The sequence below is a fragment of the Camelus ferus genome, chromosome 32 (assembly GCF_009834535.1).
Source record: "Camelus ferus isolate YT-003-E chromosome 32, BCGSAC_Cfer_1.0, whole genome shotgun sequence".
Taxonomy (NCBI): Eukaryota; Metazoa; Chordata; class Mammalia; order Artiodactyla; family Camelidae; genus Camelus; species Camelus ferus.
Window position 1 is genome coordinate 23,971,570 of NC_045727.1, and position 17,354 is coordinate 23,988,923.

Consider the following 17,354-nt stretch of genomic DNA (forward strand, 5'->3'; position numbering starts at 1 on the left):
GAAGAACTGCGAGCAGATCACACACATCTGCAGAGTCAGAGCGTACACTTTGACTGTTTGGGGATGAAGTTGTCTCAAAGACTGCCTTCCTATTCACTTTTTTTTTTTTTTTGATACTTAACCAAGCAGTAGACAATCACTGTGTTGTATCTACGAAAGCCTGTCCCCTGTTTGAGATAATCCACGCTCACACCTGCCTCGGGGCTTTTGAACTGGCTGATTCTCTGCTTGGGACTCTCTATGAATCATTTGGCTCTTTTTTTTTTAATCCTTCTCTTTCAATGAAGCTCTCTTCGCGTCACCTCTGAGGAGAAGCCTTCCCTTGTCACCATCGTACTGTAGCCTGAATACCCTCCTTCCGGTCTCCCTCCTTCTGACTGACCTGCTTTTTACCTCTGCTGCATTTATCACACAAAAACCCTTGGTTGTTTGATTCCTTGTTTCCTTCTCTGAATTTCCAGCATTATAATATGAGTTTCATAAGAGCAAGGTCCTTACGACTGCCACCTTTACCACTGTATCTCCAGGGACTTGAATGGAACCAGGCTCATAACAGGTAACAAGATGGATGAGTGAATGAACGGACGGATGAATGAGGGAATGACCTGCAGATGGAAGTCAAGAGCGATTCATCTTACACTGAATGCCTCTCTGGCAAAACCAGCATCACAAGGAAGTTCTGGTACCATTGTCTTCATGGATTGGACTTGTTTCGTAGAAATAGATTAAAAAAAAAAAAAAAGAAAGAAAATAGTATTCTTTGATTTCCAAACAAAGGCACTTCAAATATGGCAGCAGTTTTGAAAACAAGCCAGGGAAAGTTTAAAATATTGTTGGTGGATAGCAAGGTAACTCAAGGACTGAGTTCTGCAAAAATAGTGAAGATGAAAAGTCCCCTTTTTGCATAAAAGTGCCAGCAGTCGCAGACGTGTGCTCGCTCTGCGTGGACAGTAACAGAGCAAGGACTGTAAAAAGTCACAGTCCATTTACGAAGAAAAGAACACTTCTAAATGTTCATATCTGGGCCCCTACCTCCACTCTAATTCAGTAACCATTACTTTATAGAACTGAAATGATTTGAGCCTTCCAGAATCCAAATACTTGTTTCATAATCTGGGTTCATCCAAGTCTGTTGTTCCACCCCGAGCAACTGCTCTCAGCACTTGCAAGTTTCCTCACTTCTTGTCGCCAGTATTTGTACGTTGCTAACCTTCTAAAGACTGCCCTGCTGGCGCTGGGTCTCCCACTCACGATGGGGAATAAAAAGTAGTGGGTGAAAATGAGCCGTAGTTAGAAATGCTGCAACAGAGAAGTGCAAGCCGGACTCCATGCTGGATCTGTCCCTTTAGCGCTGACCTTTGTGCTCTGTGGCCCAGGCTTGGTCCTGCTGGCTCTGTGCCTTTGTGCCTACAGCCTGAACTCTGCATGGTAGCCCATCCTCCAGGCCCTGACCTTTATACAGAGCTGCAGAACGGAAAATAACAGTTGTCCTGTTGGAGGTTCACAGGAACACGGTGACCAGACCTACGTGGACAGCTGTAAAAATAAAGGATTCCGACACCGAGAAGTTTGCAACAACCAGCCACACCCTCTTCCCTCTGAGTAGAGAAGCAGCCTGAATTCTAACTCGGGTAAGATGGTTCTTTGGGACGCTAGTCCACCATCTTCTCAGTCTGCTGGCTTTCTGAATAAAGTCCCTGTTCCTTGCCCCAACAGCTCATCTCTTGAGTTATTGGCCTGCCATGCAGCGAGCAGTATGAGCTTGGACTCGGTAACAAGGCCACCGAACCACAAAATGGGTCGTTTCCTTTGGAGACGGTTCTCGGTCTAATTCAAGGTGTTGCCACCGTGTGGGCCACCAACATCTCAGGCATTACGTGAGTTGCCCACAAAGTCTGCTTCTTTTACAGGATGTCTTGGAGGTAAACAGCTTTAAGGATCTTTTCCAAACATTTTGGCTTGAGGACTGGATTTACTAAATAGAATGAAGCAGGCTGCAAGCCTCGCGCACGTCATTCCAGAGGGCAGAATCTGTGCGTCCAGGGTAACGTCCATCTCGTGCATGCAGATCTCCCCTCTGGGCTCCTGGCTTTACCATTTCCAACTCACAAACGTCCCGTATAGAGGGAACTCTCTAACCCACTCATCACCTCTTGCTTCTAAAAGGGAGGATCCTGAGGGTCAAGCACGGGCAGGTTGTTGTCATAGGCTCCAACGCAGCGAGCCACTGGGTTTGAAGGGCGCTGGGTATGAAGCTGGCAGACGCCAGGATGCTGCGTGGTTGGTTGTTTCCATCTCACTTTCCTCGGGGACACTGACCGGTAAGAGGGGGCGTGCCTCTTCGCCAAGGTGGGCTCCTTTTTCGTCTGCCTGCAACGTGACCTTGCTTCGCCCGGAGTGTGAGTGCAGCTTTTAGCTGTTTGGGTGGTGAGTAACCCCAAGACATGCTGAGACTCCAGGAAACCGCAGAGGCTCTGCTGCTCAGGAAGAGCTACGCCTCACCCACAAATGAAGCAACAGTGGATTGCATATTATATTAACAAAAAAAAAAAAAAAAATAGGGCCACAGTCCCAGAAGGCAACCGTCGTGGACTTGCTTCAGTGACGAAAGCTAGGGTTTGGGGCAGCAGCTCCCTCTCTCCGGCTGAGCCTCTGCGGTGCCCAGATATTTCCACACCAATTAGCAATAAGGTGCTGGTCAGCCTGATGAGGCGTGGTGCCCGCTCAAATCGCACCCTGACCCTGATGGAAGCCTTTTGGAATTTCATTTCTGTGAGTCAGCTGCCAGCATGCTTTCTTCACGGCAGCAAGTCTGCTGCTGTAGCCTCTCGTGGAAGCAGGAAATTCTCTAGTCACAGCCAGAGGAGAGCAGAGACTGGGTCCTGATTGTTTCTATGTGGATCATAACTGAAAAAAGACACTTTAAATTATGTGTTACTTAAATAGCTCGAGACAGAAGGAGGAGTGTGTGATACTGCTGGTTTGGGGAGTGGATGGACATTTAGAAAGGAGACTGCAGTCACTAAGGAGGATCTTTGTAAGCAGAACGGCCCCAAAGCCCAACCTGCACCTCTAAACATTAACGCTACAGACTGTAAACCCGTAAGAGCTGGGGGAAAACATGTAGCTCACGTCTACAGGTTTGGGATTTCTCATCTGGGACTGGGGCTGATAGTAGGGTGACCTTAAAGGAGGAAAGATGATTCTGGAAGACTTGGATGGGCCCAGTGTAATAATCATAAAGGACCTGGTGTTCCCCAGTGCAAGCTCGTACCGCTCGCCGCACGACAGGCCGGTAAATCTGAAGACGAGGTGCTGGGACAAGGAATAGCGACGTTTTACAGAAAGCCAGCAGACGGAGAAGATGGTGGACTACTGCCCCCAAAGAGCCATCTTACCTGAGCTAGAACTCGGGTTTCCTTTATATGAAAGGCGACAGGGAGTGGCTGGTTGCTGCGGACTTCTCGGTGCAGGAATCCTGGTTCTTACAGCTGTCCGCCTACGAATGCTCACCATGTTCCTGTAAACCTGCAACAGGACAATTGCTATTTTCTGTTCTGCAACTTTGTTTTTAAATCTCTGGATGAATGAAAAAGTGTCATACCTTTAAAATCAGAGCCTTGGGAGGGCACAGCTCAGTGGTAGAGGGCGTGCTTAGCATGCACAGGGTCCTGGGTTCAATCCCCAGCACCTCCATTAAAATAAGTAAATAAAATAAGGGGAAAAAAAAAGTCAGAGCCTTGGGAACGGGCTGTCCTGTGTATTTCAGGCTACAGGCAACACTCTCTTACAAAAGGTGCAGAGCCAGCCTGACTCGGCCCAGGAGACGGAGCCCGGGGTCAGAGCTAAAGGAACAGATCCAACTTGGAGTCAGATTTCTTCTTCTCTGTTACACTTACGAGGGACAGAGAAAACAGAACAAGGGTCGGGCTCACAGAGAGATCTGAAGATGCTACAGTGCGGGGTCTGGAGATGGAGGAAGCTGTTGTCAGCCAAGGAATGGGGGCAGACTCTGGAAGCTGGAAGATCGGATTCTGCCCTGGAACCTCGGGGAGAAACTAGCCTTGCCGGCACCTTGATTTGACCCACCAAATGCCCCTTGCAGCCTTCTGACTTCCGGAACTGCAAGACAATATGCGCGTTGTTTTAAACCACTAGGCGTGCGCTCATTTGTTATGCAGGACCCTGAGAAGTGCAAGGCCCAAGGCACTGGGGAGAATCATGGAATCTGAGTTTGTCCAATTGCGCTAATTAGCCGTAGGCAGCCTGGAGCAAGCCACACACATTTTCACGGTCAGAGCTGGTTCAGGCCTCACAGACCATCTAAAACATAGCAGCTACCGCCCGTGGGCTGCCCCCCTCCCCCCGCCCCGGTCCTGCAAAGCCCACGTGCTAAAAATGCTTTTTCACCATTTGAAATGGATACAGATATAAATACTTAAATAATGTTCTTGATTTTTGCCCTTTCGGCCCGCAATGCCTAAAATATTTACTGCTTGGCCCATTAAAGAAAAAATTGCTGACCTTGATCTAGAACAAGCAAACAGCCACAACAAAACAAATAATACATCCCTTTGGGCTCTTCGCATTTGGTAACGGGTAGCAAGCCGCGCTGAACAATTCCGTATGAACTTCCAAGCTTTTCTTCGAGATTCCACCTGAAGCCACTTATGTGTGGGAAAGATGGTAGGCTGTCATTTTAATCATAGATTTTTTTTTTTTTCCAAAAGGAATAACAACCTGGAAGCAACATCATTTCAGAATGTGCCGTGGACCTTGAAACCCTGGCCTATGAAATTAAAAACTCCCTCAGCGGCCCATTCAGCCATGAAGTTAAAAACACATTTTGCTCTCAAAATTTCTGCTTCTCCTGTACTGACCGTCCAGTTCCCGCCAGCCGGGATGGATGACGACCCGCCCCGTCCTACTCACTCTGCGTCGGAGAAGAGCGATGATCACACAGGCTGCTGTGCCTTCCTCCCCCCCGCTCCTGCAGACGGGAGGAAAGACGGTTGTGCTTTCCTCTAACCCCGCCGTGCTTGAGATGAAGTGAATACTGTGCGTCTCCAAGGAGCAGCCGCTGAGTTACAAAACTAGCAAATGCACCTGGGCAACCGTTTCCAGCTTGAGATTCTTGGGGTGGAAGCTTGGGCGTTTTCAGCTGACAGAATGATGTTCAAGACAGCCCTCCTACGCGTTTACAGAAAATCAGAAAGAATGTTAGCCAGCATAGAAAAGCTGTTTGTGGTAACTCGGAGTTGGTTGAATGGACTAGTTGCTAAGAAAAGAATCTTAATGTGTTTTCTCTAGTACCTGTTTCTAATCAGCTTTTGGGGAGTTTAACTGTAGCCGGGAAGAACCAATCTGATTCCGTGTTGGGTCTGTTCCCTTAGCTCTGACCCTGGGCGCTGTCGCCTGGGCTGAGGCAGGCTGGTTCTGCACCTTCTGTAAAAGAACATTGCCTGTAGCCTGAAATACACAGCAAAGCCCGTTCTCAAGGCTCTGACCTTTAAGGGTAGGACACGTTCCCATTCATACAGAGACAACAAGTTGCAGAACAGAGAGTAACATGTGTCTTGTTGGAGGTTTACAGGAACGACCCGACCTGACCTCAATGGACAGCTGCAAGAACCAATTTCGACGCCAAGAAGTTTGCAACCACCCACCACAGCCCCTCCCCTTTTTGGTATAAAAGGAGCCTGAACTCTGACTTGGGTGAGGTGGTTCTTCAGGACATGAGTCCCCCATCTTCTCGGTCTGCTGGCTCTTGAATAAACTCCCGACCTACTGGCCTGTCGTGCGGCGACAAGTTTGGACTCGGTACCATAATTGATAAGACAATAAAATGCACCCATTTTAAGGATGGTCGTATGAGTTTTGACTCCCTGGGCCTCGGTCTTGGGATGCAGGTGCCACTGCTCGATCACTGAGCCCCCTTGTCCCCTCCCCTCCCACTGTAGACTGTGAACACAGGGACCACGGATAACAGAGAGAAACCCGCACAGCAATGGATGACACCTGAGTTCTCTACTAGCCAGGAAGTGGGAGCCCCTGAGCCTAGCCTTACTCAGTCTTACTTGGTTGGAATTAGTTACCTACTCTTAGTTACTTAGTTACCTAGTCTTACTTGAGTTGGAATTTAATAAAGGCTCAACCCGCTTACATCAAACAGCACAGGAGTTCTAAAGAGTGATGCTGACATGCGTGGATGAAGCCTTGCACTAATTTGTCTTGTTCTAGCCCTGAAGTAATTAGCTTCAAACACCTTCCAAGGAAGGGTGCAGCCCAACGGACCGTTTAATATAGCTTTTCCATTAAAGACTATAAATTCAAATGCTGAATTGTGGTTTGCTCTGGTGGTTGGTGTTCAGCGTGACCCACTGGGATAAAACTGGCTGTTAGACGGTACAAGGAATCCAGTTTGGTTACCTGAACTCAAACAGACATAAATTACTTCAGAAAGGTCTTCAATATTCCACCACCTAATTTCATTTTTTTTTCCCCTCTCCTGTTAGCTGGAAAATTGTAGTATCTCATTTTGCAATGACATAACCACAGTGGTAAACCAATCTAACTGTACTTTGTATTTTTAGTCAAATATTGGTTAAAGTAAACTTATTTTTACTAATAGCTGTAATAAAATAGGAATGTCATCTATGTGGACAGAAATCAGGATGATCTGAGAAGCGTCACGACTCCTCTCAAGCACGTTAGCCTGGGAAGGAGGCTTTGGTACAGAAAACTGGAGAGACCTGAATTTCTCAAGTGGCAACATTACTTGATTAATGATGATGATCTACAAAGCCAAGGAGTACTTAAAGTTTTCTAGTACTTTCTTTTAAAAAAAAAAAAAAAAGCATGTACTTTTTTTCTGAATACAAACAGCATCATAGTCATTGTAGAAAACATAAAATAAAACAAAATATAAAATGTTTTAAAATTCTACCTGTCCTCCCCTGTCAGTTATTTTAAAAAATATAGCCCTGCCGTCTTTATAAAATTATATACTTTTAAAGAAAACTATATAGGCAGCTTTGTAGTCTGGCTTTAGAAAATTTAATGGTAGATCATACATTTTCCCATGTCATTAAGTATTTTTTCCGACAACATCAGTTTAATGCTTCCAATTACATGCTTCCACACAGACAGGTGACTACGGTGCCACCACCGAGATGAACAGCCATTGGTATGCATCTTTGAATATTTACCCAATTGGCTTTTAGAATAACTGTCTAGAACAGAATTGCTGGATCCAAGTCTTCACAAACATTTTAAGAGCTTCAACCTATGTTTAACGTCCTTTCCAGGGAGAAGTGTACCCTTCACTGTCCTGGCACAGTGTATAGAAGCCCCCATTTCTTTACACCTCATTAAACGCTGACTGGAGTCATTCTCAGTTCCCATAAATGCTGGTCAGCACCATGTGAAAATCTGCAGTCTTGTTATCCAAAATCTAGAAATGTGGGTGAGGAGGAGTCCTGGATTAGGGTTTTCCAAAGAAACAAAACCAGTAGGATGTGATACGTGTGTGTGTGTGTGTGTGTGTGTGTGTGTGTGTGTCCCAAGATCTACCGGGTGAATTGGCAAGCTGGTGGCTTAATTTTAACTGGAATCCAAAGGTCAGGAGAGCCCATGGTGTAAGCTCTGGTCAGAGAGGCCTGAGCCCCAGGAGGAGCCAATGTTTCAGTTAGAATCTAAAGGCAGATACTAATTAAGCATCTATTAGATACCAGACATGTAATTTATTGTATCTGGTAATCTGTCGTTTACTGTATTAACCTGAAAAAGTAAAAACGTCTTAAGGAGACCCTAGAAGCCACATTTTAGAAATAGAATAAAATGCATTCTACCACTTTAAAGTGCGTTTACTATTCGAAATGAACCCACTGAAGCTGTGTTTCCCGAAACCAGGGTGGACCTGTTACAGAGTCCAAACCCGCTCTGCCCGCCGCACGACAAGCCAATAAATCAGGAGACGAGGTGCTGGGGCAAGGAGTAGCGACTTTGTTAGGAAAGCCAGCAGACCGAGAGAATGGCAGACTGATGTCTAGGAGAGACATCTTCCCCAAGTCAGAACTGAGGCTCTTTTTACACTAAAACGGGGAGGGGGTGTGGTTGGCTGTGGCAGACGTCTTGCTGCCGGCATTCTTTGTTCCTGCAGGTGTGCACGCGGGCCAGGTCACGGTGCCCCTGTAAAACCTCCAACAAAACAAACGTCATTTTCTATTCTAAACTTGTTATCTTTATAGGAGTGCGAAAGTGTTGATATCCTTAAAGGGCAGAGCCTTGAGAATAGGCGCTCCTGTCTACCAGACAGGCTAAAGGCAACACTCTTTTACAAAAGGTGCAGGAGCTAGCAAGACCAAGCCTAGAAAACAGGGCGCAGGTTAAAGCCAAAAGAACAGACCCCATACGGAGTCACGTTGGTTCTTTCCTATTGCGGACCCACGGTGGTGCCTGCAGTTAGAAGCGGAATGCCGTGCCCCTGAGTCTAGACATACAGAACGACCCGCTCACCTGCGACAGGTGTGCGGTATCTTTTTAGCAAGGCTGGGGAAAGTTCCCTGCAGAAAGATTCCTATGAATCAAAACTGTGTGCTAACGGATGCGTGGAGGGTCATGAGAATAGCCATTTTTCTCTCTTTCTTTCTCCTTCTCTCTCCCTGCTAGGTTCTCATTAAAAAAAATTTATTATTTCCTAATGAAAAATCTGGTTATACAGTTTAGATTTCTGAGTGTTACAGACTAATATTTTTTTCCTTTTTCAGTTTTATTAGGTAGAATTATTATAGTTTGACTGCACATACACATTATATGGTGTGTAAATACATATATAGAATATACTGCACATATTTTTTTTTACTTACAGACCATTATTAAGTTTTCATTTTATTCAAGTTAAAATAAAGTGATGGTGACAGAGAGGGTTACAGCCCAAAGAGGCTGGCACGGCCGGACTGGGCACAGGGCACCGAGCCCTTAGCCATCCGCCTCTGTGCAGTCCGGCTTGTCATCGGGGCCAAGAAAAGACCAGGCAGACCTCGATCTGGGGCAGAGCCTTCCAGCGAGGAGCCAAGGCCCTGAGGTGACTACATCTGAAGGAAGTATAAACAGGCAGTGAGAGGAGAGTGTATTGAATACAGGGATGGAGGTGGGAGCTGAGGGCTGGAAGGACAGGAGGACAGGGGTGGGCATTGTAGAAAACTCAGAAAACACAGATAAACAGAAGGGAGATAAAAATTGCCAATACCGAGGTAACCACCGTTAAGATTTTGGTCTTTTGTTCTTTGCAAAAATGTTTCGGAACCAAGAAAATCATAATCACGTTGTAAATAATGATGTGTAACATTCTTGACGTTTATGCACATCCTGTGTACCTCTCTCTGTTCACAAATATTTCAACAGGATCTTTTTTTAGTGGCCGGCTCATATTACATCATATGGATGAACTTTGTGTTACATGATCCAAGATCTGTAAACTCAAACACGCATCGGGCCGGGACAGGTAAGGGAAATGGTGGAAGTAAGTAAGTGCAGACCAGTAAGGAGGTGGGGGGGACTGGAAGCCATGGGAAATGCCTACATCAGTCTAAGGAAGACCATTGATGTTTTAGCCACGGCCAATTTGTGTCACATTAGAGTGCCGTGTTGACGGATGTTCCGTACCTTCAAGGCAAGTCAACATGCCAGAGTTTCTTTCAAAAGTCTGTTTATAAATATTGGCAAATCGTTGAACTTCTGTTTAAATCAGTGAGCTGCCAAAGAGAAAATGTCTGCAGGGAAATGTCCAACTTGCACCCTCCACAGGCAGATTGAACACGTTCGTAATTGTTAGGCATTTAGTTTGTTCCCAATTTTCCTTTTTTAGGCAATGTAGAAACGAGCACATTTGAACAGAAATATGCATCCCATATGCAGTTAATACTTCAGAGATAATATCAAAAAATAAAAGTCGAATGAAAAGTTGTACATTTTTAAGCTTTTTGATGCATATTGCAAAAGGGCCCTGCAAAAGGTTCACCTTTTTCAATTTTGGATTATTACATTTTGTGCGTATAATTTTATATGTAACTAAAATATTATCAGTAGAGATGGTATACTAAATTTGTTTTGTTATTGGAAAGGCTGAAGTTTATTTTTCAAGTCTATTTCTCTATCTGTATTCTTTGTTTGTTTTATTTCCTGTTTCCATTGTTAGAGTTCTTTATGTACTTAAAGACATCAGCCAAGGGTTTATAGTCAATTCCATCCTTGAAAACATATAAAATGCCGTCTTCACGCAGATTTCATGGACATAATATTTCTTACGATGATTTTATCCTCGTTGTAAACGCTCCCCAGTTTAAAATACACGACACCGCACTCCGAAACACACGTGCACGATGGAGAATCGGGCCGTCTGTATCCATCAGGGCTGTTCTGGTTCACAATCAATCCTGCTACTTGCAGGAGGGCGGTGTGGGGGTGGGGGGCACAATGTCGCAATGATAAGGAAAAAACAAGATTAGAAGCATCAGAACAGAGCTCCAGGAAAGTACAAAATCAGATTACAGCCTCGTTCCCGCCGTGGAGCAGCTCAGTACCCTTGGTCCTGAATGAGCGTCGGAGTCCTGATGATGAGCGTCGGCGTCCTGATGAGCGTTCAGACGCATTTTCAGGCTGTGATGCCTCTTCACACAACGGCTGCGACCACGTTACCGAGAGTCTCGGATCCACTCTTCCATCAGGGCCCCTCCGTCCCAGTGAGCGGCTCAGCTTCCTCTCTGTCCGCCTCCTCGTACTTCCGTGTCCTTGGTTAATGTCTCTGATCCGCCGCGCGATTTCAGGAGACCTGGCCCAAATGTTCTGACCTCGTGGGCTCAGTACAGCCCCTGTATTAGCCACCCAGTCCTGTCCCAGGGGAACCCACTCTTTCCCTTTAGCTCAAAGGCTTCTCCAACTCCACCCTGATCCTTCCCCCTAAGAGGAGCCTGAGACGGCACTGCACCTCTGACGTCTCTTTATTTCATGTGCATTGTTTGGTGGCATTAACATCATTAGTATGAGAAGGAGCCCTTTGAACTGTGGCCCCTCCAGGGAGATGCTGACAGATCTGCATCCCTTCCAGACGAGATGCGGACCCTCACCAGATTCAAGTCCGATTCCGTACTTGGATCACTTAATTTCTGTCATTAGAAGAAGGTAGCCTCCTCCCAGCTGCCTCTTCACTCCCTTGCCTGGGAATATATGAATTTCCTTGCTGTACATTTTAATCTTGGTTTCTCTTTTGACTTTTCAGAAGGTGCCAAATTCCCTTTAACTTTTTTTATTTTGACAAGTCTTTGCAAAGATTTTAAATGCAAAAGTGGAAGGTTGGGGCAGGGGAACCACAAAGTAGTTAATTTCCAAAAAAAAAGATAACTATGCTTAGCTTTTTCTTCTCTCTCTTTCTCCCCCCTCCTTTTTTTTTTTTTTTTTTTTTTCTTAACCCCTGCAAGCTTGTATACATGCATTGTAGTAGTCTGGTTTAGAAGCAAACTGAAGTTATTTTAAAGTACGAACAAAATGGCCAACGGGTAAAATCTTTATTTAAATATACTATGTTCTGGTGGGGGAGGGAATAGCTCAGTAGTAGAGCGCATGCCTAGCATGCACGAGGTCCTGGGTTCAATCCCCAGCACCGCCATTTAAAAAAAAAAAGTACACACACATACAAACACACACACACACACACACACACACACACTCACACACACACACACAATGTTCTGGATGAAAAAAAGCAGGAGTAAAACTCGATGAGCAATTAAAAAAATACATATTACTGAATAACGTATCATCCTCTAAACCCACTGACACGATTCAATCTTTTTAAAATTATACACTCTTTTCTGTCCTATGGTGTCACACACTAGTGCCCTTGAAACCTTCTAAGCACACGTATCACTATGAATACCTTAACCTAGAACATATCCCATCTTCACAGACGCGGATTTTCCTCCTGGCCAGTGCGGCCTGACCTCACACGCCGCCATTTCTCCACCTTCTATTTCAGCAACATGCAGTGAGACGTGATGGAATCCGCAGGGACAAAGGACGGAGACCAAGCTGTGACACATCGTAACCACGTCAGGGTTTGACATTTTTATTCTTTCTCTTATGCACCACGCTCTTCCGCGCTCTCGTGCCTCCGCGCACACAGCTCTCTCGGGGTGGAACGTCTGTCCCGTATTATTTTGTCAGGCATCCTTCACGAGCCAGCAGAAGCGCCATCACTTCAGGACTCTTCCTCTCAACCCCGAGCTGAGCGAAATACCCTCTCCCCTCACCGAGCACCGCTGTGCCCTTTACATGGTAAGTCTGTTGGGTGCATCTCCTTATGTAGTTTGTGTATTTGCTTTTCACTTAAAATACAAGCTCCTTGAAAAAAAAAAAAAAAAGGGAACGGGTCCTACTTATTCCTGAATTCCCAGTGTCCATCACCGTCCACGGCACATGATAAATGTTTGGAATAAACTGGAAGGATTCATTAAGATCATTTTTTAAAAGCCCTTTCGGCTCTGATATTTTGTTCTCCCAACTGGGTAAATGGTCAAAGAAGGACCCATTATTCTTCATTTAAAACGTGTGAAATGTCATGCTTTTGGTGTGAGCTCTATTCACAGCAGAGTCAGTAAAAAAAAAAAAAAAGTCTTATGATTTATGGGAGCTGCTTGGCCTGTGTGAACATAATTCATCACGCCAAGCCCAGGGCACTGCAGCCCTCTGCCAGATTTGGAAACCGTGCCACTGTGAAGGCACAAAGACTGCTTCAGAGTCCGGCGACTCACCCATCTGTCACCTCTGCAGTAGCCTCTGGCCGAAGCATGGAGAGTTTATTCCTGGATGGTGTTGGCTGAAAAACAGGCATTCCTGTGCGTGCTGCAGCGGGCTTGGGGGGAGGCGTCCTGGGGTCGCTGGGGTACTCGCCACTGGCCGCCACGCACACTCTGGAAGCTCAGGAGCTTGAAATTGTAAAGGTTTACTGCTCCCGCACCAGCGATGTGGTTTTAGCATCTGTTTTCTCTCTTGCAGCTGCCCCGCTGGACCCAGTGGCCCACTGGGTCCTTGCAGCTGGAGAAGGAGCAACAGACGGAGAAAACACGGGCTTTTAAGGACCTGTTCTCCAGAAGTGACGTGTGTTACTTGTCCCCCCAGAGCAAGAAACAAGCCCCGGTTTAGCTGCAAGGGAAGCTGGGAAAGACGTACCGGGAAGCACACTGGCATCCGTCGGGGACTCCCTGTTCCTGCCATGCGTTCAGGTATCTGCGATGTTATCAAAGGCATCCTAGCAGGTCATTTGAAATAACTCTCATCTTTGGAGAAAAGAACAAAATCTGTTTTCCGTTTTGTGTGTCCTAGAAGCTGGAGTCTGGGAACTTCCATGCCCCTTCCCTCTACAGCGGCTTCTGGCTTCCAGCACAGAAATTCTTGGGCTTGAAGCTGTCCTATTATGTTGGTGACTCTAGGCACAGAAAAGCAAGAAGGGTGCTTGTGTGAGAAAACAGACGCAGACGGACCTGGCGGTGGATCAGCTTTATCCTGTTAGCCCGTTTCGGGTCTCTTGCCTGGATCTGTGGTTCTAATAAGCTTTGAATGACTGTTTCCCCCTGATACCGGGGGATGAGTCGCTCTGCCCGGGGCCCTGCTTTCCTAGAAGACAAATAAATTAAGCCCCAGGCCTTCCCGACCTTGTCTTGCCTTCCGCCTCATCCCGATGACTTGTGTCCTCAGGCCTCACCTCAATTTGCTTCTCCAGATGTTTTGGTCATTGTATGGCAACTAAGATCAATTCTGCCATCACACAGCCTGATGGCTGAAGGCTAGAGGCCGTGAAGCTGTTTGGGGATGTTCACGTCACAGAGGAGAACAGATCTGACTCCGTCCTGGATCTGTCCCTTTGGTTTTAACCACTGTGCCCTGCTTGCTAGGCTCAGTCTTGCTGGCTCTGCACCTTGTTTGAAGCCGTGTTGCCTTTAGCCTGAAGTAGACAGGAGAGCCTGTTCTCGGGGCGCTGGCCTTTAAGGATGTCAGCACTTCTGCACTTATGCAGAGACGGCCAGTTGCAAAATAGAGAATGCCCTTTGTTCTGCTGGAGGTTTACAGGGACACCACGGCCTGACCCACGTGGACGGCTGCAAGAACAAAGCATTCCTGCAGCAAGAAGTTTGCAACAACCAACCCCACCCCCTCCCCTGTTTGTTTTTTTAGTATAAAAGGAGCCTGTATTCTGACTGGAGCGGGATGGTTCTCCAAGACGTGAGTCCCCCCCATCCTCTCGGTCTGCCGGCTTTCTGAATAAAGTCGCTATTCCTTGCCCCAACACCTCGTCTCCTGATTTATTGGCCTGTCGTGCGGCGAGCAGAACGAGTTTGGACTCGGCAACATGAATGATGCCTTCAAGGGGAACTCCAAGGCTGAACTTCCCAGATGTGTGCAGGTCTGTGACCCTTAGTGACTCCAGCGTCTGCCGTGGGTAGCTCTCTGGGGTCTGGTGCCTGTGTCCCAAAGGACTACTTCTTGATTGTCCACTGAGAGGGTACCCAAGCCTACCAACGCAGGCCCTATCAGCAAGGTTGTTAGGGGGCTTCCTTCAGACTCCAACTGCCTGAATTACATTTTTGTCCTGTGACTTCTCACTGTTACTTTCTGTGTGTGGCCTTAAATTATTTAATCTCTCTGTTCCCTGGGTCACACACACATAGAATGGAGGTCATGACAACAACTGTACGTCACTGGGGCTGAAGGTTGGACGAGCTGGCTCACGTAGAGCACTGAGAAGAACGCCTAATACACAGTGACGGCAAGAGTAAGCGTTTGCTATCATAATTACGTTCATTGCTAAGTGCTCTGACCCACACGTTGAATTGCTTCTTGCTGGGCATATATTTATTGAAGGGGAGTCTCAAACCGTGCCTTCAGGGGTTTCAAACATTTCCGGGGTTCCATCGGCCTTCAACTGAACCCTGAGCATGACGATTCCTGGAAGGGTGGGGTGGGGAGGGGGCAGCTCAGCGGTGCAGCGCGTGCTCAGCGCGCGTGAGGTCCTGGGCTCCATCTGCCGTACCCCCGTTAAAAACACAAATGAATAAATAAATAAGCTGAATGACCTCCCCCCACCCCCGAAAACCTTTCAAGTTCATTTCAGAGCCAGATATCAGGAGCAACGTGCCAGCCGTACCGACCGCTTCCTGCTGCTGAGCCGGCTGTCAGAGGAGGGGGAGGGCTAATTCCACAAGCGCAGCCTGTCTTAGGGGCAAGCCTTGGGCTTTGGCTGTCTCGGCCTGTTTCCTGTCCTCGCGCCATCAAATCCAGGAAGATGTCTGCTTGGAAAATACACAGATACAAGGCACTCTTCTGGCACCGTTTCAAAGCTCCAGAACCTGGGTGTCATTAGCGAACCGACGCAGCCCTTTTCCCGGTGGCCGCGGGGACGTACTGGATGCCAAACCGACGGCAGCACACGCCCGCCCAGGTTGAGCATGGGAAGAATTCATGCTATTTATTTGTTTTTGTTTGTCTGTTTTGGGGGGAGGTAATTAGGTTTATGTATTTATTTGAGCGGAGGTGCCGGGGTCAGGCGTGCACGCCAGGCGTGCGCTCTACACTTGAGTGGTCCCCCCCCGCCCCCCCCAGGAGGCGTGGAGTTTCCGGATCACTCCCACAGAGAAAAGGCAACATCGGCCGAGATTCCACATGAGGAGGTGGGGTCACCGAGGGAGGTTCTGGCTCTGCTTGTCAATGTGGCCCGTGGCCTTGCTTCTCATGTCACCAAAGAGGCAGCCGAGCCCCCCACCTGCCGATCCTGCGGGACCGCCCCCCCTCCCGCGGGCCCGGGAGAGCTGCGGGTGCCCCGGGGAGCCCCTGCCGGGGGTCGGGGCGAGATCCCGCCTCGCTGGCCCACTGACACAGCGGCTGTGGCCGGCTCTCTCCTCCTGAACCATCAACTCTTCCTCTCACTCATTCCCACCAGCATGAAAAAGACTCGGCAGCTCCGTTTAGGTCCAGATGCCTCTGTGAACGATCTAAGTTATCAAGCTCTCAACAGGTCTGCCCTGAAAAGGCTCTGCCTGAGGCTGCTGAAACGTGTTCTAAGCCAAAATGATCTGCGTTCACTGGGGACGGAAGAGCCCTCGTGTGTGTCAGAGCCTGACCGCTGGGGGTGCGCTGCCATGTGAAGCATGGGGAAGTGCATCTGTTCGTGGAATGATGGGAAGATGGTTCCCTTTTCAACTCAGGCTGAGTCCAGGTCCTGCGCCCAGTGCTGGAGGCTCCCCCAGAGGGAACGGCATCCCACACAAGGACAAAAAGAACTATCGCACTAACTCCTTGCTAATGGAAAAAAGAAAAACCAGAAAAAATACTGATGTCATTTTGTTACTAATGAACATTTGAACTGAGTAAAAAAATAAGTAAACATTCTTAAAAACTGTAGCAAGGCACAAAATGGGTTAATATGTTCAGAACTGATATCCTGTCTGGTTTAATCCACTGGGAAGTTCTGGGACGCAAACTGAGTCTACAGGCAATGATAATATTGAGAAATGACAATGTCCCTCCTAAAAGCTAATATTTTAGTAGGTAATAATTAAAACTTCACCGCTGAAGCTTGTGTAAAACCGCTCCCTGACGCATGTCCTGAAAATTAGCCAACATACGTTTATCCTTTTTTTGGATTTAAGAGAGAAGGAAAAAAAATGGTTCGTCCTCAGTGACATTGTCTTTATTACTAATCAAAGTTTCTCACTATCTGTTAGACACATCTGTTCCCATCAGATCTCTTTCCCGAAGTGTTCACACTTACGGTTCAAATATTTATGCTTTTTGGAACGTGGAGGGTGTATTTCTATTTGCTTTGAACTTCCTCCTTCTGTCCTCCAAGCAGTGCCACGGGTTGTTATGATTTGGTGTTAAATTTCGTAGTGGTGCCGTCTTGCCTCCTGGAATGCCCGCGTTTGATGAGGTCATTAAGATAGTCACAGTATAAATTACCACAGCAACAGAAACATAAATTCCTAGCCCGTTTCATCCTCTCTGTTGAAAGCTTTACAGCTCTTGCAAAGTCAGGTAAAACGCGGCCCAAACACTGTGGTCCCTAAATCACGGAGGGCTCAGAGACGACACGGACTTCAAGTGGTCTTGGATCCTTGGGCCATACTAAATAGCAAGCACCGTTTTTAAACGTTATTTTGAAATAAATTTTAGACTCACGGAAAAGCTACAAGATAATTAGTATAGTGAGTTCCCAAATACTCATTTTCATCTCATCTTCCCTGACGTTACTGCCTGACATAATCACAGTCAGTTATTAAAACCAGGAAATTAACATGGATACG

General features: G+C 47.0%; 1 protein-coding gene across 1 annotated transcript; it reads left to right on the forward strand.

Annotated features, from left to right (window-relative positions):
* The first annotated feature begins 14,404 nt into the window (after positions 1 to 14,404).
* Positions 14,405 to 17,347, forward strand: LOC116660865. Its single transcript, XM_032471213.1, has 3 exons — positions 14,405 to 14,458; positions 15,232 to 15,493; positions 15,655 to 17,347. The coding sequence occupies exons 1-3, from the start codon at positions 14,405 to 14,407 to the stop codon at positions 16,194 to 16,196; spliced, it is 858 nt and encodes a 285-aa protein (XP_032327104.1). The 3' UTR covers positions 16,197 to 17,347.
* Positions 17,348 to 17,354: the final 7 nt, after the last annotated feature.